Source organism: Panulirus ornatus, chromosome 15 (assembly GCF_036320965.1).
Source record: "Panulirus ornatus isolate Po-2019 chromosome 15, ASM3632096v1, whole genome shotgun sequence".
NCBI classification, from domain to species: domain Eukaryota; kingdom Metazoa; phylum Arthropoda; class Malacostraca; order Decapoda; family Palinuridae; genus Panulirus; species Panulirus ornatus.
In genome coordinates, this window is record NC_092238.1 from 31,868,193 (window position 1) to 31,894,130 (window position 25,938).

A 25,938-nucleotide genomic window follows, 5' to 3' on the forward strand; every position below is an offset into this window, starting at 1 on the left:
TCTTGGATGAAAGAGAAAAATAAAAGGAGTATGAAATAGTCAGGGATCTGTAGGTGTGTATATGTCTGACTCTTAAAGGAAGAAAGATTATATGAAGAGTGAAGACAAAAGAAGAATGAGAATTCCACAGCTTAGCAGTTGAAGGGAAGAAGGAGTTATCATAAAAGCAGCAGCCAAACTGTTTCATGCTTTTCATTCAGGTTTTCAAGATTATAACCTAAACATATAGTGAGGTATGCCTGTATAGGTCAGAAGAGGTACAAAATAAGCACAGTAGAGATGGATGATTTGCATAAAATAGTTAGAATTTGGAGGATATGTAGAATAAAGAGGGAAGGTGCTAGAAAGTTATGTGGTATAAAGATGCCTTTAGAAAGATGTGTGAATGGAAGTGTTTTAGGATGGTATGGTCATATAGAACATATGGCAGATGATTGATAGATCAAGAAGATATATAGTAATACAGTAAAAGGTACAAGGAGAAGTGAACTAAGGAGAGGTAGATAGATATAGTGGGAAGATTGATTAGGACTAGGAATGTTTTAGATGAAGATGTTAGGAGCGTGGTTGGGTATTAGATGCAATAGAAACTCGTGAATTGATGAATATGGGAGAAGGCATAGCAGTGATTGTTACATGCATGGGTATGGAAGATTGAAGGAAGAAGGTACAAGTGCAAGGGCCTTAACAAAAAGGGAGGTAAGAAGGGGAATAATGAGGCTATAGGTAGGAAAGTTACCTGGAGTGGATGGGATTATGGCTGAAATGCTGAAGTGTGATGGAGAAAGTGTGGTAGAATGCCTGCAGCTGATATATGATTTAATATGGAAACAGAAGATTATGCTTGAGGATTGTGTGAAAGCTATTATTGTTCCTTTATTCAAAAGAAAAGATGCTTAGGATGTATCTAGCACTTACAGGGGAATAAGTCTGTTAAGGATACCAGGAAAAGTGTATGCAAGAATTTTGATTGTTAGAATGATGTTGACTGATTGCAGAATAAGTGAAGACCAAGGGGGATATAGGGAAAGTAGGGGATGTATGGATTAGGTTTCTGTTAGATGGTGTGAAAGCCTTCTACAGAGAGCAAATGCATTTGTGAAAGTGGGTGGAAGGTTGAGCGAAAGTTTTGGTATACATGTTTGTGTGAGGCAGGGATTTGTTGTCATCGTGGTTTTTTGATATTTTTTTTAATGATTTTTTATTCTGTTTTGCTTTGTCGCTGTCTCCTGTGTTAGCGAGGTAGTGCAAGGAAACAGACGGAAGAATGGCCCAACCCACCCTCATACATATGTGTATATATATAAATGCCCAAACACGCACATATACATACCTATTCATACATATACATGCACAGACATATACATATATACTCATGTACATATTCATACTTGCTGCTTTCATCCATTCCCATTGCCACCCCGCCACACATGAAATGACACCCTCCCCCCGCATGCATGCGAGGTAGTGCTAGGAAAGGACAACAAGGGCCACATTCGTCCACACTCAGACTCTAGCTGTCATGTTTAATGCACCGAAACCACAGCTCCCTTTCCACATCCAGGCCCCACAAAACTTTCCATGGTTTACCCCAGATGCTTCACATGCCCTGGTTCAATCCATTGATAGCATGTCGACCCCGGTGTACCACATCATTCCAATTTGCTCTATTCCTTGCACGCCTTTCACCCTCCTGCATGTTCAGGCCCCGATCACTCAAAATCTTTTTCGCTCCAGTTTGGTCTCCCACTTCTCCTTGTTCCCTCCACCTCTGACACATATATCCTCTTTGTCAATCTTTCCTCACTCATTCTCTCCATGTGACCAAACCATTTCAAACACCCTCTTCTGCTCTCTCAACCACATTCTTTTTATTACCACACATCTCTCTTACCCTTTCATTACTTACTCGATCAAACCACCTCACTCCACATATTGTCCTCAAACATCTCATTTCCAGCACATCCACCCTCCGCACAACTGTATCTATAGCCCATGCCTCGCAGCCATATAACATTGTTGGAACCACTATTCCTTCAAACATACCCATTTTTGCTTTCCAAGATAACGTTCTTGACTTCCACACATTTTTCAATGCTCCCAGAACTTTTGCCCCCTCCCCACCCTATGATTCACTTCCACTTTTATGGATCTATCTGCTGCCAAATCCACTCCCAGATATCTAAAACGCTTCACATCCTCCAGTTTTTCTCCATTCAAACTTACCTCCCAATTGACTTGTCCCTCAACCCTACTGTACCTAAGAACCTTGCTCTTATTTACATTTACTCTCAACTTTCTTCTTTCACACACTTTACCAAACTCAGTCACCAGCTTCTGCAGTTTCTCACCGCTGTATCATCAATGAACAACAACTGACTCACTTCCCAAGCTCTCTCATCCACAACAGACTGCATGCTTGCCCCTCTTTCCAAAACTCTTGCATTCATCTCCCTAACAACCCCATCCATAAACAAATTAAACAATCATGGAGACATCACACACCCCTGCTGCAAACCACCATTAACTGAGAACCAATCACTTTCCTCTCTTCCTACACGTACACGTGCCTTACATCCTCGATAAAAACTTTTCACTGCTTCTAACAACTTATGTCCCACACCATATATTTTTAATACCTTCCACAGAGCATATCTATCAACTCTATCATATGCCTTCTCCAGATCCATAAATGCCACATACAAATCCATTTGCTTTTCTAAGTATTTCTCACTTACATTTTTCAAAGCAAGCACTTGATCCACACATCCTCTACCACTTCTGAAACCACACTGCTCTTCCCCAGTCTGATGCTCTGTACATGCCTTCACCCTTTCAATCAATACCCTCCTGTATAATTTCCTAGGAATACCCAACAAACTTATACCTCTGTAATTTTAGCACTCTCTCTTATCCCCTTTGCCTTTGTACAGTGGCACTATGCAAGCATTCCGCCAATCCTCAGGCACCTCACCATGAGTCATACATACATTAGATAACCTTACCAACCAGTCAACAGTACAGTCACCCCCTTTTTTAATGAATTCCACTGCAATACCATCCAAACCTGCTGCCTTGCCGGCTTTCATCTTCCGCAAAGCTTTTACTACCTCTTCTCTGTTTACCAAATCATTCTCCCTATCCCTCTCACTTTGCACACCACCTTGACCAAAACATCCTATATCTGCCACTCTATTATCAAACACATTCAACAAACCTTCAAAATACTCACTCCATCTCCTTCTCACATCTCCACTACTTGTTATCACCTCCCCATTAGCCCCCTTCACTGAAGTTCCCATTTGCTCCCTTGTCTTACGCACTTTATTTACCTCCTTCCAAAACATCTTTTTATTCTCCCTAAAATTCAATGATACACTCTCACCCCAACTCTCATTTGCCCTCTTTTTCACCTCTTGCACCTTTCTCTTGACCTCCTGCCGCTTTCTTTTATACAATTCCCAGTCATTTGCATTATTTCCCTGCAAAAATCGTCCAAACGCCTCTCTTTTCTTTCACTAATAATCTTATTCTTCATCTCACTACTCACTACCCTTTCTAATCAACCCACCTCCCATGCTTCTCATGCCACAAGCATCTTTTGCACAAGCCATCACTGCTTCCCTAAATACATCCCATTCCTCCCCCACTCCCCTTACTTCCTTTGTTCTCTTCTTTTTTCCTTTCTGTACTCAGTCTCTCCTGGTACTTCCTCACACAAGTCCCCTTCCCAAGCTCACTTACTCTCACTACTCTCTTCACCCCAACATTCTCTCTTCTTTTCTGAAAACCTCTACAACTCTTCACCTTCGCCTCCACAAGATAATGATGAGACATTCCTCCAGTTGCACCTCTCAGCACATTAACATCCAAAAGTCTCTCTTTCGCATGCCTATCAATTAACATGTAATCCAATAATGCTCTCTGGCTATAGCTCCTACTTACATATGTATACTTATGTATATCTCTTTTTAAACCAGGTATTCCCAATCACCAGTCCTTTTTCAGCATATAAATCTAGAAGCTCTTCACCATTTCCATTTACAACACTGAACACCCCATGTACACCAATTATTCCCTCAACTGCCACATTACTCACCTTTGCATTCAAATCACCCATCACTATAATCCGGTCTCGTGCATCAAAACTACTAACACGTTAACTCAGCTGCTTCCAAAACACTTGCCTCTCATGATCTTTCTTCTCATGCCCAGGTGCATATGCACCAATAATCACCCATCTCCCTCCATCCACTTTCAGTTTTACCCATATCAATCTAGAGTTTACTTTCTTACGCTGTATCACATACTCCCACCACTCCTGTTTCAGGAGTAGTGCTACTCCTTCCCTTGCTCTTGTCCTCTCACTAACCCCTGACTTTACTCCCAAGACATTCCCAAACCACTCTTCCCCTTTACCCTTGAGCTTCGTTTCACTCAGAGCCAAAACATCCAGGTTCCTTTCCTCAAACATACTACCTATCTCTCCTTTTTTCTCATCTTGGTTACATCCACACACATTTAGACACTCCAATCTGAGCCTTCGAGGAGGATGAGCTTTCCCCGCGTGACTCCTTCTGATAAGAGAAATAAAAGAAAAATAAAGGAAAGGAGGATATAATGCAAAATGAGGTAAAGGGGGTGCAGAGATGGAGTGTGGCAGAGATATGGTGGCTAGTGACAAGCATGTTTGCAGATGATACTGTGTTGTTTGTGGAGAGTGAAGAGGAGTTGCAGAAGGCTGTAAGTGCAGTTTATGATGTGTATAAGCATAGGCAGTTGAAGGTAAAGGTTGTACTTCTCTAATCCAGTGCTCTGTGGTCTGGCTCATTTTGAATCTGCTGCCATTAGTTGTTAGTTTGTGGATCTGCCACCAGGATGGCACTGTTAGCAGCACTAAGGAGCCAAAATCTGTTTACGCTGCAGCAGAGCTAATTAATAGTCCCGTTGATTTCTTATATTCACCTGTATTTTAGCCCTTCAGGATGTCTACCAAGAGTTGCAGATGATGATGCTAGTGTTAATAAGCATAAGCATAAATCATTATCTATGCTTGAAAAGGTTGAGTTAGTGAAAAATTTAGATAAAGGAACATCTGGAAAGACTGTGAGAGTGATTTGAGTTTGAATTGTCAAACTGTGTATGACTTAGGGGTCAATTTCTGTTTTTGACATTTTCTTTGGTCTGGCAACAGCCAGGTCCCAAGGTTGCCAGATTAAAGAGGTACAACCTGTAAATTCAAGTAGAGGTACAGTAATGGTGTTTGAAAGGAAACAGAGGTGAAGTATGGATTTTGTAAAACCATATAGAGTGAAAGAAGAAAGTGTACTAGATTTAGCTTTGGATATGGGGGAGAGAAAGACTGGAAGAGTTGAGAGAATTTGAGGATTTAGGAGCTGTCTTGGGTGAGTTTGGTGATGTGGAAGGAGAGATAAGGGAAAGAGCAGTACAAGATAGAAGAGTCTTTGGGTACCTTGATAGAATAGTGGAGGGTAGAGGTGTAAGTATGGAACTAAAGACATGTGTAAGGGCAGCATATTCCTCCCCACTCTGACCTGTGCAGTGAAAACATGAACAGGAATGAGTCACAGAGGTTAAAAATCCAGGCTGTGGAATTGAGCTATCTGAGAACATGTGGTGTTACTAGATGAAATTAAGAAAGAAATGAAGGGGTGTATTAGATATGTGGTATGGCAGGGAATGCAAAGGGAATGAATTGTATAGTCATAGAAACATGATACTTTGAAATGGTTTGGACATGTGGAAAGAATGTAAGACTGGGAGTTTACAAGGACAGTGTATGATAGTACAATTTAAGTGTTGGTGTGAGAGGAAGACCACCTGTGACATGATTGAGTAGAGTGGAACAATACTGGAAGAAGAGAAATGGTGGAAGATGCATGGAATGGTGTATGTGAGGACAGGGATAAGTGGAGACTTTTATCATGGCCACCCCTTGATGGGAGTTCCTAAAGGGAATGGACCTCAGATATATAGATAGATAAAAACACTTGTGGAGATGAGTGAATGGAAACATTGGTCTTAGTTGAGGAATTAACATATTGTGTACAATGAAAATGTAAGAAGGATTTTTAAGAATGAGGAAGTTCATGTTTGCTTTGAAACACTGCACATGGGTTAAGGATGTGTGTGAGTTTTGTTCAGAGGCTTTATGTACCTGATCCTCCCCTTAGTTCTTTATTCATGATGGGTTAAATTGCATTTCATGCAATGTTTTTGAATGGCTATAGGAGTGACTTGTCTGTTGGATATATGCAGAGAACCAGGGCTTTAATTAATTCTTGATTTACCTTGTTTCTGTGGCTCTCTTGTTCTACAGATGTTTCCTGAGTGAAATTTCTTCATCATGCTCAGGTTTCCTACTATTCATTTGAAAAGTCTCATTGAAGTATTCCATAGATTCATTTTATATTAAAAAGAACACAGCTCAGCCATTGATATTTTAAGAGATTTGTATAGTCAAACTTTGTAAACCATGCAGGCACTGAAAATAACCATCAGATAAAGAATTTGACGAAAAACAGTGCTTAAATGGCATCACTAAGCGCATGTTCTTTGCTGTTACTTTGAGGATTTTAACATCAGTGAAATTGTTTACTTGACTGTGTCTGTTAATTCTCATTTACATAAGGGTTTTTAAGTCATACAGCTATTTTTCTACCTCTTTCTTCATTAGTATTTTTCATATGAATATAGTTCAGTATCTGAAAATTCTGGGAAAGAAACTTTACTAAGTTTTTTATCATTTGCAGGTAGATGGAAAGGTATTGTGTTGGCTCTGTACACTTTCATACAAGCGTGCATTGGCAAAAACAAAAGTCACGGATCCAGCCAGACATTCTCACATAAAACTTGGGACACGTTCTGGTCACCATAAGGAAAAGGAAAGGTATGTTAGGGAGTACTGTAATACTCTTTATGCTGTATAAATTACAAAAAGCCCATTGTAATTATTGTTAGCTAGTTGTTGATTGGATTAGGGTGTCTTATGCATACTGATGTATATGTTTCTTGGAAAAGTCTTTGATAGCTGTGATATTCTTGAATGGCACTTTGTTACACTTTTTGTATAGATGTTTTTTCAAGTGCCATCTGTAATCTTTTAAAAAGCTTTGCCAGTGAATATCATAATTTTATATAGATATGCCAAGTGTGAATGTGCTGTTACATAATGTTGTTATGTGTAAGATTTGATTTAATTGTTTTTATTAAAACTAATATTTTTTGTTTTGTAATACTGTTTATGGCTGTGATAATGCTTTGAAACTGCTGTTGATTCCTGTAGCCATATTTCTAAATAAATGATTGACATGATGAGTATTAGAAATGTGATTCATATGTGTAAACTCTGATTGAGATATATGAAGTTTTTCACTAAGGACACTTATAGCTTTTATATTGAAATGTGTAATATTAACTATAACTTGGGAAAATATTGAGAGTGAGTATAGTGAGTGAAATTTTTTTTCTGATGATTATCTCGCAAAATGCAGATGGTCATTACAGTCTGCATTCATTAAGAAATTCCTTTGCAATGTGCACTCACAACAGATATGTCTTTACTTACGTGATATTCCCATGTGTCTAGGAATGTAGGCCATCATAGTAAATGGCAGTGTTACAAATTTTTCAGGGTATCTGCTCATAATATTTCTATATTGTAAGGTTTTGTACATCTTTAAAGTTTGCAAAGAAGAAAGGTATCTTTTGGATGGTTGAAATATGTATTTTATTATTTATGCATGGGACTGATTTGTGAATATTGTACTCTAAGCTTATCTTGTGTTGGTTTTGGAGGCTCATCTCTTTCTTCCCATCTGGGTTTAGAGACAAGCTGAACTGTTGCTCATGTGATATTTAGGCTGTTTGATGCTGTGCCTCAGAAGCCTTTGTATCCTCGTCAGTCTGTCTGGTCAGGTACATTTTTTCTTTCAGTGGGCTTGAATTTTCTCCTTGGATGGTCCATCATGTGTGTGATACTTCAGTGTAGTGATTAAAACTTTTGGACTTTGGAAGTTTATACTGCTCTCCCTGTTATATTTATGATACCTATATATTTTTATTGTGTTATAGTTTTTCTCCCCTATCCCTGGGGATAGGGGAGAAAGAATACTTCCCACGTATTCCCTGCGTGTCGTAGAAGGCGACTAAAAGGGGAGGGAGCGGGGGGCTGGAAATCCTCCCCTCTCGTTTTTTTTAATTTTCCAAAAGAAGGAACAGAGAATTGGGCCAGGTGAGGGTATTCCCTCAAAGGCCCAGTCCTCTGTTCTTAACGCTACCTCGCTAATGCGGGAAATGGTGAATAGTTTGAAAGAAAGAAAAAGAAAAGTTTTTCATGTGTTATATTAGTTGGTGATTTTCTGATGTGAAGCACTAAGCCTGCAAGGATTTTTTATATGTGAATTACTATGTATATCCAGTCTCTTCTCAATAGAATTAATACATGTGTGATTTTAGTTATTGCATTACATTATGCAACCTTATGACTGTTTTGAGGGTTATTTTCTACTCCCACTGCTTGGTCTGCCAGGCTGTTTGACATTGTTTGTTTCATTATTATATGTTGCTGAAGCTGGCTGCTCTGGGAACACCTTGGAGTAAGTTTCCAAGCATCTTTTGTATCTTTCTGAAGAAGTGCGGTGTTCTACATAATTTTCCTTATGTATGTCAGGATTAGGCTTAGTAGATGTGGACCCTTGACATTCATATTCATAATCTTTCCTATTGCATTTTTGCTTTTTATTGGAATTGATTTCCCTTCTCTGCATTCTCTATTATCTCAGAAAGGAATTTGTCTTTGTTTGCAAGTTAGTGACTAGACCCTCCAATTTTTTTGTTTTATAGATTTTTTATAACATATCTCTGAAATCTGCATTGTAGTTGGTGCAGTTTCAGAGATTTTAGTTTCATTTAGGAGTTGAGTTGCCAGATAGATGCAGTTCATAAAGGGCCTCTGGGCATTTTCTAGCTCTGTAATTATATTTGGTTTCAGGTGGGAAGACCATATCTCTTGCTTTCTCTTAATCAGTACACCAGAATTGTTTAAGTACTAGAGAACAAGCAGAATGCTTAATTGATAATCAGAGACTTTGCAAAAGCTTTTGATGACTGTGACTACAGCATCATTACTCTTATAATTCATGAGCTGAATATTATTTTTCATATTTGTTCACTGTTTTCTGCTATACTGGGTTAGCACAAGGAACAGATGAACTGACTCCATTTGCCCACATCCACCCTTCAGCTGTCATGCACCCTCTCAGCTGTTGACCCAAGAACTTCAGGTGGCGCTTCCTGTTTTTTTAAGATTTTAGCTTTACAGCTTGTGAATCATATTGTGCACAAATAGTGAGCTTGAGGGGTGGTGGAAGCAAGGGCCCCTGATTGATATATGCATTTGATATTAAGTTTGAGCATACCAAGTTTAGGAGTTTATGAAGGCTTGGGATTGTAAGCTTCCGAGGTTCAAATTGAATATCCAGGAGTGTTGCCAACTTAGCTGCTGCATAACCATCATAATGCATTAGGAGAAAGTGCATGATTTTTTTTACTATCCAGATGGCAGAGAAAGAGCTTTTAAATAATTTTTGACGATTTATATCAGTAAACTTCATATAGACATTGACAGCGTGTCGACCCCTTTATACCACATCATTCCAGTTCACTCTTTCCCATGCACGCCTTTTGTGTGCAGCAACCAGAGTAAACCATGGAAAGGTTTGTGGTTTCAATGCATTACACATGACAGCTAAAGAACGGATGTGTGCGATTGTGGCCTTTCTTTGTCTGTTCTTGGCATTTTCCTCGTTAATGCAGGAAAATGTGATCGAGTATGAAAAAGAATATATAGGTATATAAGTAAGTTTAGATAGAGAAAAATTGGAGGGAGTGAAGTGTGTTAGATATCCGGGAGTGGACATAGCAGCGAATGGAACCATGAAAATGGAAGTGAGTCATACCTGAAAGACAGCGCGTCGACCCCTTTATACCACATCATTCCAGTTCACTCTTTCCCATGCATGCCTTTTGTGTGCAGCAACCAGAGAGGTTGGGGGAGAGGGCAAATGTTCTGGGAGTGCTGAAGAATATGTGGAAAGAGAGAATGTTATCTTGGAGGGCAAAAATGGGTATATTTTAAGAAATATTAATACCAACAATATTATTTGGTTGCAAGGCATAGGCTATTAATAAGTTTGTGCAGAAGAGGCTGGATGTGTTGGAAATGAAATGTTTAAGGATGATATGTGGAGTGAGGTGGTTTGATTGAGTAAACAATGAAAGGGTAAGAGAGAGATGTGTGGTAGTAAAAAAAATGTATTGAGAGACCAGAAGAGGGTGCATTGAAATGGTTTGGACCTAAGGAGAGAATGAGTAAGGAAAGGTTGACAAAGAGGATATTTGCATCAGAAGCGGAGTGAACAAGGAGAGTGGGGTGACCAAATTGGAGATGGAAGGATGGAGTGAAAAAGATTTCGAGTGATTGGTGCTTGAACATGCATGAGGGTGAAAAGCATGCAAGGAATAGAGTGAATATGAACGATATGGTATACAGGGGTCAACATGCTGTTGATGGACTGAATCAGCATATGTGAAATGTCCAGGGTAAATCATGGAAAAGTCTCTGGGGCCTGGCTATGGATAGGGTGCTGTGGTTTGGTGCATTACCCATGACAGCTTATGTATGGATATGAATGGCTGTGGCCTTTCTTTGTCTGTTTTTTGGTGTCACGTAACTTATGGAGGGGATGGTGATTGGGTGTAGGGAAGAAAAGAGAATGTGTATAATTTTTTTCTTTTCTCTCATGCATTTGGTGCTGTTTCCTCATGGGTGGGGTGGCGGAGTGGATGTGCCATTCTTTCTGTTTCCTGCTGCTACTTCGTTAACATGGGAAACGGTGATCATGTATGAAAGAAGAAAATAATGTGATACATACAATTAGGAATTTTATCTGATCATATATTGAGATGTGTATATGATACGTTATAAGGGTATATGCGTTGTATGCCTGCCATTTTGCAGTCTAGACATTTATTCATTTTATAATCTTACCACACATGTAAGCAACATGTTACTCCATTGATATTTTTTCTCATCCATGTTCACACATCCACACTCTAGCTGTCGTGCAGAATGCATGAAAACTAGAACCCCATCTTCAAAAAATCCACACAAACCTTTCTGTGGTTTCCCTTGATTGCTTCATGTGCTGTATCAGCACACTGACAGCATGTCATACATTACTTTTATATACTTTATCCCTTGCATGCCTCATACCCTTTTGCATGTTGAGGCCCCAAACCTTCATCCTTTTACCTCCTCTTTGGTTACCCACATTTATGTGTTTCCTCCACTTCTAATGTTTACACCATTTTTGTGATTTTCTCCATGCATACTATCCATATATCCCAACCATTTCAGCACACCCACTTGTACACATTCTTTTTAATGCTATGCCTCTGTTTTATCATATTTTTTTTTTCAACCAGACCCTCTCCTATACCACATATTGCCCCCAAACATTTCATTGTCAACAATATTCCACTCTTTTCCTTACATATTTGCCTATGGCCCACTCCTCTTATCCATACAGTCAGTCAGAAGTAGCATACCGTCGACCATACCTGAAAGACGTAATCTTTCTTTCCACACATTCCTTAGTGTGCCCAGGACCTTTGCTAGCTTACCTACCATATAGCTTACTTCATTTCCCATTGTTCCATTTGTTACTATATTCACTCTTGGGTATCTGAAACAGTCTACTTCCTCCAAGTTCTTTCCATTCATACTCACACTCCAAATAACTTGTCGTCATTGCTAGACCTGATAACATTGCTGGTATTCACATTTACTGTAAGGTTTCTCCTTTCATACACTTTCCCAAAATCAAACTCCAGCTTCTGTAGTTTCTCACTTGAATTTTCTACCAATGCTGTCATCAGCAGATAACTAACTATATTGATATATACATAATTTTTTTCTAGAAAAAAGCTCTTTGTAATGGTAAGACAAAAAGATTTATAGTTTTTAAATTCATTAGAAATTCATACACTGAGGTTGCACTAAATATTTAGTTTAGCTGTTGGCTAGGTCTCGATGTGGTATTGGCTTTCATCTTATTTATCAACGTTCCCAAGTTTCTTCACTTACCATCTGTTTCCTGTCATCCTTTAATTTCATTCTTGTGCTTTCGTATGTAGTTTTGTCTTGGCTCATAATAATTTTCTGTATTTTTCGTGTTTATGTTCTTTTGCTTCTTTCTAGGATATCATTATAATTTTCAAGTTCTTTATTTATTTCCTGTTTTCTTATCAAGATTGTCATATCCTCCTTCCTTACCTAAGCTTTAAACTTTGTCCTCTTTTTCCTCTGAGTGCGTGTATTACAGTGCCATCAATACCCTCTCTTTTCATCGTATATTTTCTCTAATTGGCACTCATGTTTTCCTTCCCAAGAGTTACACAGTATGCTTCTGGTAGTGTGTGCCATCCCACTACATGGTAAATTTTTACATTTCTGCCAATTTTGGTTTAACAGACTTATTCTCTCATATCTGCTCTGTATTTGCCTTGTAGGATATGCCAAACCCAGAGACCCCTCAGACCTTTCCATGCTTTTTCCCGACCATTTATATTCCCTGTTTCAGCCCACTGACAGCTTGTCACCCATGTTATTCCACAATGTTCTAATTTGCTTTATCCCATGCATGATTCTTATCTTCCTGCATGTTCAATCCCTGAGTACTCATGGCTTCCTTCACTTCATCCTTTCAACTCCTTTTAACAGCATAGGCCCAGCCTGGCCTGCAAGGCTAGAAAATCCTCGAAGACTTCTCTAGGTGTATTCAATGTTCCCTGTTTCCTTTTTCTGTCTACCTCTGACATGTATACCCTCTAAATCATCCTCTCCATACTCATCTCCACATGTCCAGATAATTTCGGCACACCCTCTTAAACTCTCTTATACATTCTACTCTTATTGCTACATCTCTTGCTTACCCTATCATTTCACATGCAATTGAGTTTCCTTCCACCAACTATTGTCCTCAAACATTTCGTTTCCAACACATTCACCTGCTTTCATACATCAATAACCTGGTTAGTGCTCAGGTTAGGTTCCTGGAAAAATGGAGTCCAAAGTGAAACGGCTCTCTATTAGTCATTATACCATTGCTTATGTGTAGATATGTTCTTGATGACATTATTTTTTACCCATGAGATATGTACAGTATTGGAAACGAGGGTTACAGGTATTAATCTATTTGTCTATCCATCTATGTCTCTAAGACCTGTTCCAAATGGAACTCCCTTAAGGAGTTGGCCGTGGCAATAGTTTTTTTAATTAGTGAACTCCATTGTTGCTTCATAGTTTTTAGTGCCTGATCCTTAACAGGCCACTGGCAGAGGGCACCTCTAGTGTAGTGTTTGCAGAGGCTCCTACTTAATGTTCCTACTGACTGCTTTTACCTAATGCTCCTACCTCCTACTACTACCTAATATTTCTTCCTAATGCTCCTGCCTAAATGCTCCTACCTACTACTTCTGTCTACTGCTCCTTTCATTTTACTAAAAGACAGGGCTAATGCACAGTGCTCACCACAGGGAAATCTAGAGTTATGAAGAATGAGCTGTGTGAATTAAGTGTTGTCAGGGCTAATGCATAGTGCTCATCACAGGGAAATCTAGAGTTACGAAGAATGAGCTGTGTGAGTTAAGTGTTGTCAAGGGGAGATTTTATGTTTGTGGACAGAATGCTAGTAGTCCATGTGAGGGTAAGGCAGAAAGAAAAGACAGCTGCCTTGGTCAGAGGAATGCAGCTTGATAGCTACTGAAGTGCCGGCTTACTACACAGCCATCGCTAACCCTCCCAGTACTCAGGCAGGTAGTACTGGTAATACACCTCCCTAGTCATTCGCTGCCTATCTACTTCCATTTACCTGCATACAATTATTAATGAATATAGATTATTACATAACGTTATATTCATTAATTTTGAAATGGTTTGGGCACATGGAGAGAATAAATGAGTGAGGAAAGATTGACCAAGAGGATATATGTGTCGGAGGTGGAGGGAACGAGGAGAAGAGGGAGACCAAATTGGAGGTGGAAAGATGGAGTGAAAAGGATTTTGTGTGATCGGGGCCTGAACATGCAGGAGGGTGAAAGGAGGGCAAGGAATAGAGTGAATTGGAGCGATGTGGTATACAGGGGTTGACGTGCTGTCAGTGGACTGAATCAAGGCATGTGAAGCGTCCGGGGTAAACCATGGAAAGCTGTGTAGGTATGTATATTTCCGTGTGTGGACGTGTGTATGTACATGTGTATGGGGGGGGTTGGGCCATTTCTTTCGTCTGTTTCCTTGCGCTACCTCGCAAACGCGGGAGACAGCGACAAAGTATTAAAAAAAAAAAAAAAATGAATAACAAAGAAATAACATAGTGTTGTATCATGAATGATATTCATTTGATGAATAGAGATGATTATAGTACAGTGAGTAAGAGAAGCAGTGTGCTGAGGAGATGCAGAGTTTAGGCAGATAGTAGAAGGCAGTTGATGTTGTATGGCTTTGCTCTGGCTGAAATTAGTCCATCTCAGCATCACTGAAATTGTGATTTAGGTGGTGATTACAGGGATAGTGACGATGTTGGGGGTGGTGGTGGTGGTGGTGAGGGAGATTGTGGTAAGTGGCGAGGAAATGATACATCTGTTTTTTTTTTTATAACACTAGCTGCAGCACTGCCAGATGCTGTTTAACTTCTGATGTCTACCCACAAAATTGAGGGTAAGTATAAATTAACAATGTTGTATCCCATCAACATAAGTTACAAAAATCTTGAAATGAGTGAAAAAGAAGAAAGTTGGGGGGTGGTTAGAGAGGTGGAGTGGAAGAGAATGGTAGCATGCGCTAGTTGCATTGCCAGGCAGACCTCAATAGCTGACATTCAACCTCACCACCATTTCTGCCCCCATGCACTTGTGCTTCAGTTAACTACACACAGTTTTATGTCATGCAGGAAGACATATGCATACTATGAAAATTAGAACACATTAATCAGCTGTAGTTATGGTTACACAGCAGTAAAGCAGCAGCACATCACAACAGCAGTGCGAGACAAAATAGGAGAGGAGAGGTTACTGCTGTGGTGAGGGGCCATCCTGCAGCTCCTCCATAAGTTTTGGTTGTTTCTTGAAGAAGGCATTTATAGTTGACTGCCTTTTCTTAATTTTTTTCTTTTAGAGCAATATTCTGTTACAGGAAATTATGCCAGTCTGAGTCATTCTCAGTAAACTGTTCCATGATTTTCTTGATCTTGAATGCTATGGGGAGTTTTCTTTCTAGTGGTGTCTCTAGCTTTTCTGTGTGAGTCATCAGCCTCAGTCTGTGTATATTGCTGTGCCAGTACCCGCAGGTCATTAGTAGGACTGTCACCATGAGACTGCAGTAGCTCATCTACATCATCCACATCAGTATCTCCCAGTCCTGCCTCATTGACCAACTTGACATAGTCAGTTGTGATTGCTTGGGCTGCATCAAAGCCCAAGAGGTTGTTGTATGTTTCTGGCTGTATCCTTTTCCAATTTCTGTCCATGGAATAGTTAATTACTTCATCCCAGACTGTTCTGATGTTATATATGGTCTTTTTGATGTGTTAGTTATTCCAAAATTTTCTGATAGATTGTTTATTTTTGCCTTTATTTCCTCAACAAGTTGTCTGAAGGTATGATGAAGTAGAATGCCTTGAATTTTGATCTGACTCCCTGATTCATTATCTGGATCATGGAAGTTGTATTATGTGGAAAGTAGACCACTCTACAGGTATATATGTCTGAAGTGTCTAGATTCTTAGGGTTGCCTAGGGCATTATTGAACACCAACAACACCCTGAGTTCATGGCTTTTTCTTTCACATTAGCACTTCACTGTTGGGCAGAAATGTGACACAACTACAGCAGGAAAATATGAATTGTCACTGAGGCCTTCTTGTTTGATTTCCATGGCATATAGTGTTTCAGAGTGGTAGATGAGCGTCCATCAGGTTTGGCTTGAAGTCTCTTGATGCTTTACCCCCCAATATCAGTGTTAAGCGGTGTTTTGCTGCCTTGAATGCAGAAGCATGCCTCTTTTCTCAAGAAATGAAAGTATGGGATGGCATTCTTCATGGCCTGTTTCATCAGCATTGAAAGCTAGCTAGGGAGGATAGTTGTCACACTCAGTGATAGCTTTGAGGGTGGCAAGAAATTCCTGGACAGCCTGTGTGTCCCTGCTTGCAGCTTCATTACAAGTGTGAATGCTTTGTTAGTTACTGCACCATTTGAACTGATCAAACCAACCTTTGCATGCTGAGATTGTTTCTGAGCCATCTCCTTCTTCCTGCAGGTACTTGATTCTTCTTGATTTTCTGTGTTGATGAATTTGCTTAATAGCACATTATGTTGCATATGGTTATCCAACCATATGCTTAGCCTACCTTCCATTTTTGTCTGACAAACTGCCTTGAACAAGTCACCTTTAATTGCCATTAACATTGTGGTTATTGTGGCAGAATTTTTTTGATCTTGTCTGCATTCCTAATTATGGTCCAAACTGTAGATGTAGCCAGTTTGAAAGCATCACTAACATCAGCTCACCTTCCTATCCTCACAACACTTGTAATTTTACATCTAAAGAGAGGATTTTCTGTGGCACTGTAGATCACTAGCAGCACTAAAACTTGCAGGCAGTTTTCCAGACATGATGAGTAAAAAATAGTCATGGTAATATTGAAAAATTTGTAGGTGCAGCAAAATTAATGTTTACTAACAGAGGAGGGCACTTGACACTTACTGAAGGAGAACGTATGTGTGGATGGCGCTCTGATTGGGTAAATTAGTTTAAACAAAGAAAGCTTATCCAGGCATGGTGTATGTACACATAACTTATGACTTCTTTTATATTTTTTTTTTAGCAATAGTAGTGGTCTAAGGTGCAGACTAGAGCACCTTAATGAAACAGAGCACTAACTCAGGTTATTGCTTTACTTGTTTATCTGGGGCCCATGTATCTTATCCATGCATTGCTGTAGGGACTACTGTAAAGTACCTTCAAACATACCAATCTTTGCCCTCACAGATAGTGATCTCCCTGTTCCCACTCACACTCCTCAATATGTTCAGGACCTTAGCACCCTCAACTACCCTGTGGGTGACTTTAGTTTCCATGTTTCCGTTTGCTGCCATGTCTGCTTCAAGTATCTAAAAACATGCCACTTTCTCCAGGTTCTCTCTATTCAAACTCACACTCCAATGAACTTGTCTCTTCCCTGCAAATCCTAATAACCTTTCTTATGTTTACTGTCAACTATCTCTTCTCCTCTTACACCCACTCCCAAACTCAGACATCAGCTCTTTAGTTTCTCAGTTGAATCTGGTACAAGCACCATGTCATCAGCAGACTAGAGGTGACACACACACACACACACACACACACACACACACACACACACACACACACACACACACACACACACACACACACACACACACACATGTAAATGAATTAAGCAGTCAAGCAGGTATGAATATGTATATGTGTATATATGTATATGTCTGTGTATGTGTATGTATATGTATGTATATGTGTATATATTGGTATGTATGTGTATATGTATGTATATGTACATGTATGGGCATTTATGTGTGTATATGAGTGGATAGGCCATTCTTTGTCTGTTTCCTGGTGCTACCTCGCTGATGCGGGAAACGGCAATCAAGTTTTTTTTTTTTTTTTTTTTTTTATACTTTGTCGCTGTCTCCCGCGTTTGCGAGGTAGCGCAAGGAAACAGACGAAAGAAATGGCCCAACCCCCCCCCCCCCCCCATACACATGTACATACACACGTCCACACACGCAAATATACATACCTACACAGCTTTCCATGGTTTACCCCAGACGCTTCACATGCCTTGCTTCAATCCACTGACAGCACGTCAACCCCTGTATACCACATGACTCCACTTCACTCTATTTCTTGCCCTCCTTTCACCCTCCTGCATGTTCAGGCCCCGATCACACAAAATCTTTTTCACTCCATCTTTCCACCTCCAATTTGGTCTCCCTCTTCTCCTCGTTCCCTCCACCTCCGACACATATATCCTCTTGGTCAATCTCTCCTCACTCATTCTCTCCATGTGCCCAAACCATTTCAAAACACCCTCTTCTGCTCTCTCAACCACGCTCTTTTTATTTCCACACATCTCTCTCACCCTTACGTTACTTACTCGATCAAACCACCTCACACCACACATTGTCCTCAAACATCTCATTTCCAGCACATCCATCCTCCTGCGCACATCTCTATCCATAGCCCACGCCTCGCAACCATACAACATTGTTGGAACCACTATTCCCTCAAACATACCCATTTTTGCTTTCCGAGATAGTGTTCTCGACTTCCACACATTTTTCAAGGCTCCCAAAATTTTCGCCCCCTCCCCCACCCTATGATCCACTTCCGCTTCCATGGTTCCATCCGCTGACAGATCCACTCCCAGATATCTAAAACACTTCACTTCCTCCAGTTTTTCTCCATTCAAACTCACCTCCCAATTGACTTGACCCTCACCCCTACTGTACCTAATAACCTTGCTCTTATTCACATTTACTCTCAACTTTCTTCTTCCACACACTTTACCAAACTCAGTCACCAGCTTCTGCAGTTTCTCACATGAATCAGCCACCAGCGCTGTATCATCAGCGAACAACAACTGACTCACTTCCCAAGCTCTCTCATCCCCAACAGACTTCATACTTGCCCCTCTTTCCAGGACTCTTGCATTTACCTCCCTTACAACCCCATCCATAAACAAATTAAACAACCATGGAGACATCACACACCCCTGCCGCAAACCTACATTCACTGAGAACCAATCACTTTCCTCTCTTCCTACACGTACACATGCCTTACATCCTCGATAAAAACTTTTCACTGCTTCTAACAACTTGCCTCCCACACCATATATTCTTAATACCTTCCACAGAGCATCTCTATCAACTCTATCATATGCCTTCTCCAGATCCATAAATGCTACATACAAATCCATTTGCTTTTCTAAGTATTTCTCACATACATTCTTCAAAGCAAACACCTGATCCACACATCCTCTACCACTTCTGAAACCGCACTGCTCTTCCCCAATCTGATGCTCTGTACATGCCTTCACCCTCTCAATCAATACCCTACCATATAATTTACCAGGAATACTCAACAAACTTATACCTCTGTAATTTGAGCACTCACTCTTATCCCCTTTGCCTTTGTACAATGGCACTATGCACGCATTCCGCCAATCCTCAGGCACCTCACCATGAGTCATACATACATTAAATAACCTTACCAACCAGTCAACAATACAGTCACCCCCTTTCTTAATAAATTCCACTGCAATACCATCCAAACCTGCTGCCTTGCCGGCTTTCATCTTCCGCAAAGCTTTTACTACCTCTTCTCTGTTTACCAAATCATTTTCCCTAACCCTCTCACTTTGCACACCACCTCGACCAAAACACCCTATATCTGCCACTCTGTCATCAGACACATTCAACAAACCTTCAAAATACTCATTCCATCTCCTTCTCACATCACCGCTACTTGTTATCACCTCCCCATTTACGCCCTTCACTGAAGTTCCCATTTGCTCCCTTGTCTTACGCACCCTATTTACCTCCTTCCAGAACATCTTTTTATTTTCCCTAAAATTTACTGATAGTCTCTCACCCCAACTCTCATTTGCCCTTTTTTTCACCTCTTGCACCTTTCTCTTGACCTCCTGTCTCTTTCTTTTATACTTCTCCCACTCAATTGCATTTTTTCCCTGCAAAAATCGTCCAAATGCCTCTCTCTTCTCTTTCACTAATACTCTTACTTCTTCATCCCACCACTCACTACCCTTTCTAAACAGCCCACCTCCCACTCTTCTCATGCCACAAGCATCTTTTGCGCAATCCATCACTGATTCCCTAAATACATCCCATTCCTCCCCCACTCCCCTTACTTCCATTGTTCTCACCTTCTTCCATTCTGTACACAGTCTCTCCTGGTACTTCCCCACACAGGTCTCCTTCCCAAGCTCACTTACTCTCACCACCTTCTTCACCCCAACATTCACTCCTCTTTTCTGAAAACCCATACTAATCTTCACCTTAGCCTCCACAAGATAATGATCAGACATCCCTCCAGTTGCACCTCTCAGCACATTAACATCCAAAAGTCTCTCTTTCGCACGCCTGTCAATTAACACGTAATCCAATAACGCTCTCTGGCCATCTCTCCTACTTACATAAGTATACTTATGTATATCTCGCTTTTTAAACCAGGTATTCCCAATCATCAGTCCTTTTTCAGCACATAAATCTACAAGCTCTTCACCATTTCCATTTACAACACTGAACACCCCATGCATACCAATTATTCCCTCAACTGCCACATTACTCACCTTTGCATTCAAATCACCCATCACTATAACCCGGTCTCGTGCATCAAAACCGCTAACACACTCATTTAGCTGCTCCCAAAACACTTGCCTCTCATGATCTTTCTTCTCATGCCCAGGTGCATATGCACCAATAATCACCCACCTCTCTCCATCAACTTTCAATTTTACCCATATTAATCGAGAATTTACTTTCTTACATTCTATCACATACTCCCACAATCAAGTATAATGAATAAATAATTTTTTTTTTTTTTTTTTTTTTTTTTTTTTTTTTTATACTTTGTCGCTGTCTCCCGCGTCTGCGAGGTAGCGCAAGGAAACAGACGAAAGAAATGCCCCCCCCCCCATACACATGTACATACACACGTCCACACACGCAAATATACATACCTACACAGCTTTCCATGGTTTACCCCAGACGCTTCACATGCCCTGCTTCAATCCACTGACAGCACGTCAACCCCTGTATACCACATGACTCCAATTCACTCTATTTCTTGCCCTCCTTTCACCCTCCTGCATGTTCAGGCCCCGATCACACAAAATCTTTTTCACTCCATCTTTCCACCTCCAATTTGGTCTCCCTCTTCTCCTCGTTCCCTCCACCTCCGACACATATATCCTCTTGGTCAATCTCTCCTCACTCATTCTCTCCATGTGCCCAAACCATTTCAAAACACCCTCTTCTGCTCTCTCAACCACGCTCTTTTTATTTCCACACATCTCTCTTACCCTTACGTTACTTACTCGATCAAACCACCTCACACCACACATTGTCCTCAAACATCTCATTTCCAGCACATCCATCCTCCTGCGCACATCTCTATCCATAGCCCACGCCTCGCAACCATACAACATTGTTGGAACCACTATTCCCTCAAACATACCCATTTTTGCTTTCCGAGATAATGTTCTCGACTTCCACACATTTTTCAAGGCTCCCAAAATTTTCGCCCCCTCCCCCACCCTATGATCCACAGTCATAATGTCATTGCCTACCTCTTCTGCAGATTCACCTTTACTGGTAACCCTCTTTACTTTACTTTGTTGTTAGCTTCTGATATCATTATTATGAGTAGTATTGAGGCTAATGCCATACACTGGTACCCCAGGTAGGACATCTTCCTCCTCAGGTATAGTATTCTTGCTACCATTTGAACTTTCTACTCACACACACACACCTTGTTCTTTTGATAAAGACACTTCTCTGCTTCAGCAACTTTCCTCCCATATTTGTAAAACCTTCCTCAGAGCATCTCTGTCAGCTCTATCACACACTTTCTCTAGATCCATGAAGAATGCAAAAAGTTCCTTGTGTTTCTTTTCTTACATAGATACACACATCCTCTGCCTCTCCTGAATCATCATTATTTCCCCCAAGGTGATCTTTGGTGTATGCCGCCATTGCATTTGAATTTCTCAAGAAATGAGATGACAGCTGTGAATTGTGTTGTTAAGATTTTTAATGTATGCATAGCTTAAGGTGAGGTATCTGAGGATTGGCAGAACGCCTGTATAGTGTTATTTTATAAAGGCAAGAGAGATAAAAGTGAATGTTTGAGTAAAGAAGTATAAGTTTGTTGAGTGTGCTTGGTAAGGTGTTTGAGAGAATGGTGATTGAGAGGATGAATCTAAATTGTTATCTTTAAGCTTTTTTGCTTTGATCTTTTTATGTATTATCTCTGATTTTCAGTTTGTTATCGTATTCACAACATTTTATATGTTTAGTTACTTCATAATCTTTAATAGAGATACCAATGCATGAATGATTATATTACTAAACTCTTGCAACTTTGTCTTCAGTTATTTCTCTTCATACTGTCATGCTTCTTTCTATTTTATAGTTTTAATACTGACTGTTTTATTATTTCCCATTTTATTATTATAACAAAATTGATTATACTTAAATACTCTTCCTTGGCTCTTTCCTTTTCATTAACCTATTTGTATTTCAATGAAGGCCCAGCTTTGATGTGGACTTTTGTTTGTGATTGGAGCCTCCAACTTAAAAAAAATCTTGGCAAGTTTCAGGCTACCACTCTTTCTTCTTTCCACACCCGATTCTCTTTTTTAGTCATTTTTCAAGCATAAATTTGTTTGTTAGTTCTTCCTTGGTTTGTTTGATGTATAGAATTAGTCACTCCTTCATACACTGTTTTGAACTGGTTGATCACTGACATACTTCATAAACAGTAACACCTTTTTTGTTTATGTAAGTATTTTGAGCTGATTATAAGATTATGATATTAAGTCAAGTTTGCATTCAGTGGGCACCTGATGGCAGCCATCTCAGTTTTCCAAATTTGAAATATTGTACTTGATTGTATTTCTAATCTATATTTTTGTGGGTATGATAAGTTATTTCTCTATACTTATTGTTTTCTGGTAGTTTTTGTGTTCTGTCTATCTTCATATTTATCTGTTGATCTATCTATCTATCTATCCATATATCTCTGATGCCTGTTCCCAAGTAGAATTTCCTCAACAGGTTGGCCACAGCAATACAGTCTCCATGACTAGTGAACTCCAGTGCCACTTCTTATTTCTCTTATATCCAAGTATTTTAAAGTATACTTTATGTATTTCAATCATTCAGCCATTTTTGAGGATTATGTGTACAGTGTTATTTTTAAGATTTCCCAATAGATGCATTTTCATTACAGTGCATCGGTTTCATTAGCCTCAGTGTTATCATCACACTTTAGTACCTCATTCATATTCTTTTGTTTAGACTTTTTACAGCTCCTGAGACTGCCTTATCTTTATTTTTGAAATATTCCCAATTCACCGATACACTGCATTTATTTTTTATTTTCCATCAGTTCATCACCCATTCATGTCATTCAATACTTTCCGTGTGGTACTCACTTGTATTTTATGGTTTGTTTGAGATTATCTTCAGAGCAGTTGTTTGCATGTGTTGATGCTACTTGGTGGAAGAAAACTTACCTATGAGTACATACAACATGTTTTTGCTGTGTTAGCAGGGCTAGGGTGAAACACTCTCTGCATCTTATACTTGATGAATAGGATTCTTCTCAGTTGCTTCCTGCATTACATGATTATTTATTTTTGGTTCATCTGGGACTGATTTCAACCACATATGAAGTACTTTTTTAAAAGTTTCTGTTGTCTATGCATGTCTCTTATTTCTCTTGGCAGTATGTTGAATTGTCATTCTAGGTTTTTGGTTGGGTTGTCTGTCATATATTTTTGCCTGATTTATTTTTGGTTTGTGCCATGGAATTCTTGAAGATTTGATTACCCTTTAGCTTCCTGTGTGAGGCTTTCAGGTGTAGTATATTTTTTTATACCTTCAGTTTGTTGCCATGTGTAGATTAGCTCATATCTTCCTCTGCATCTTTGTAGGGTATATAGTTATAGTTCTTTCAACCATTCATCTTAGTTAACATTTTCCATCCTTTTTTGATTTTGCTTTTGAAGTGCTACTGAATTTTCTATAATTTGTTTATATCCATTAGTTTCATTGGTGATGGTATAACACACCAGTATTCTGTTTTACTCATATATTTTCATTTTCATTCATAGTTTTCTGGTGCTGGTAGGGAAAGTTCTCAGAATCATGCCATACATTACTTGGCTCAGAGTGTTTTTTGAATTTGTTTCTCTTTTATGATGTCCCAAATTTTTTCTTTTGTTCCACTTTCTATCTCTTTATCTGTTGAGTATTTATAAAGCACCACCAGTGTATTCTTGTTTGTCTCATAAGTATTTTTATTTCTTGAAACTTTTTTTTTTTTTTTTTTTTTTTTTTTTTTTCCCGCGTTTGCGAGGTAGTGCAAGGAAACAGACGAAAGAAATGGCCCAACCCACCCCCATACACATGTATATACATACGTCCACACACGCAAATATACATACCTACACAGCTTTCCATGGTTTACCCCAGACGCTTTACATGCCTTGATTCAATCCACTGACAGCACGTCAACCCCGGTATACCACATCGCTCCAATTCACTCTATTCCTTGCCCTCCTTTCACCCTCCTGCATGTTCAGGCCCCGATCACACAAGATCTTTTTCACTCCATCTTTCCACCTCCAATTTGGTCTCCCTCTTCTCCTCGTTCCCTCCACCTCCGACACATATATCCTCTTGGTCAATCTTTCCTCACTCATTCTCTCCATGTGACCAAACCATTTCAAAACACCCACTTCTGCTCTCTCAACCACGCTCTTTTTATTTCCACACATCTCTCTTACCCTTACGTTACTTACTCGATCAAACCACCTCACACCACACATTGTCCTCAAACATCTCATTTCCAGCACATCCATCCTCCTGCGCACAACTCTATCCATAGTCCACGCCTCGCAACCATACAACATTGTTGGAACCACTATTCCTTCAAACATACCCATTTTTGCTTTCCGAGATAATGTTCTCGACTTCCACACATTCTTCAAGGCTCCCAGAATTTTCGCCCCCTCCCCCACCCTATGATCCACTTCCGCTTCCATGGTTCCATCCGCTGCCAGATCCACTCCCAGATATCTAAAACACTTCACTTCCTCCAGTTTTTCTCCATTCAAACTCAGCTCCCAATTGACTTGACCCTCAACCCTACTGTACCTAATAACCTTGCTCTTAACTTTCTTCTTTCACACACTTTACTAAACTCAGTCACCAGCTTCTGCAGTTTCTCACATGAATCAGCCACCAGCGCTGTATCATCAGCGAACAACAACTGACTCACTTCGCAAGCTCTCTCATCCCCAACAGACTTCATACTTGTCCCTCTTTCCAAAACTCTTGCATTCACCTCCCTAACAACCCCATCCATAAACAAATTAAACAACCATGGAGACATCACACACCCCTGCCGCATACCTACATTCACTGAGAACCAATCACTTTCCTCTCTTCCTACACGTACACATGCCTTACATTGTTAAATTCCATCTGTTTACTTTTGCTTGTTTGTAAACGGTGTCATGGTCATTTTGGATTTCCTTTTGATCAGTTTATGATCCAATCATTTTGCTTACTCTGGTGTCAATAGCAAATCTCCTTACTATGCTTTCCTGTACTTTGCTGTCAAATTCTGACATCATTATTTTGAGGAGTGCTGATGCTAACACTGTTCCCTGTGGTACCCCAGATAAGGACATCTTTCTTAGACATGGTTGTTACTTTTGCTATCACTTTGAACTTTGTCTCAGAAACCTTTTAATGCATCTTCCTGTATTACTATTAATGTTTTGTGTTGCTCTTTTCTCTTGCAAAATACTGTGGATTATTTGTCAAGTGCTTTTGCAAAGTCAAGAACTGTAGTGTCCATCCTTTTCTTTGCATTAAACTTTCACATATATAATTTTAATGGGCTAAAAAGAAAAATTCTCAGGAATCCATTTTAGCTTTTGTTTATGAAGCTGTTTGTGATTAGATGGTTTGATATATGTTATGGTTGCACTGCATTGTGCCTGCT

At 39.8% G+C, this 25,938-nt stretch overlaps 1 protein-coding gene across 2 annotated transcripts in view; it reads left to right on the forward strand.

Annotated features, from left to right (window-relative positions):
- The window catches only part of LOC139753823 (protein FAM76A-like), a 148,130-nt gene that overhangs the window by 43,343 nt on the left and 78,849 nt on the right, over positions 1-25,938 (forward strand). For both annotated transcript variants that reach the window (XM_071670726.1, XM_071670727.1), the window contains exon 4: positions 6,774-6,910. In XM_071670726.1, the coding sequence (XP_071526827.1) occupies positions 6,774-6,910 (137 nt within the window). The remainder of the gene's footprint in view (positions 1-6,773; positions 6,911-25,938) is intronic.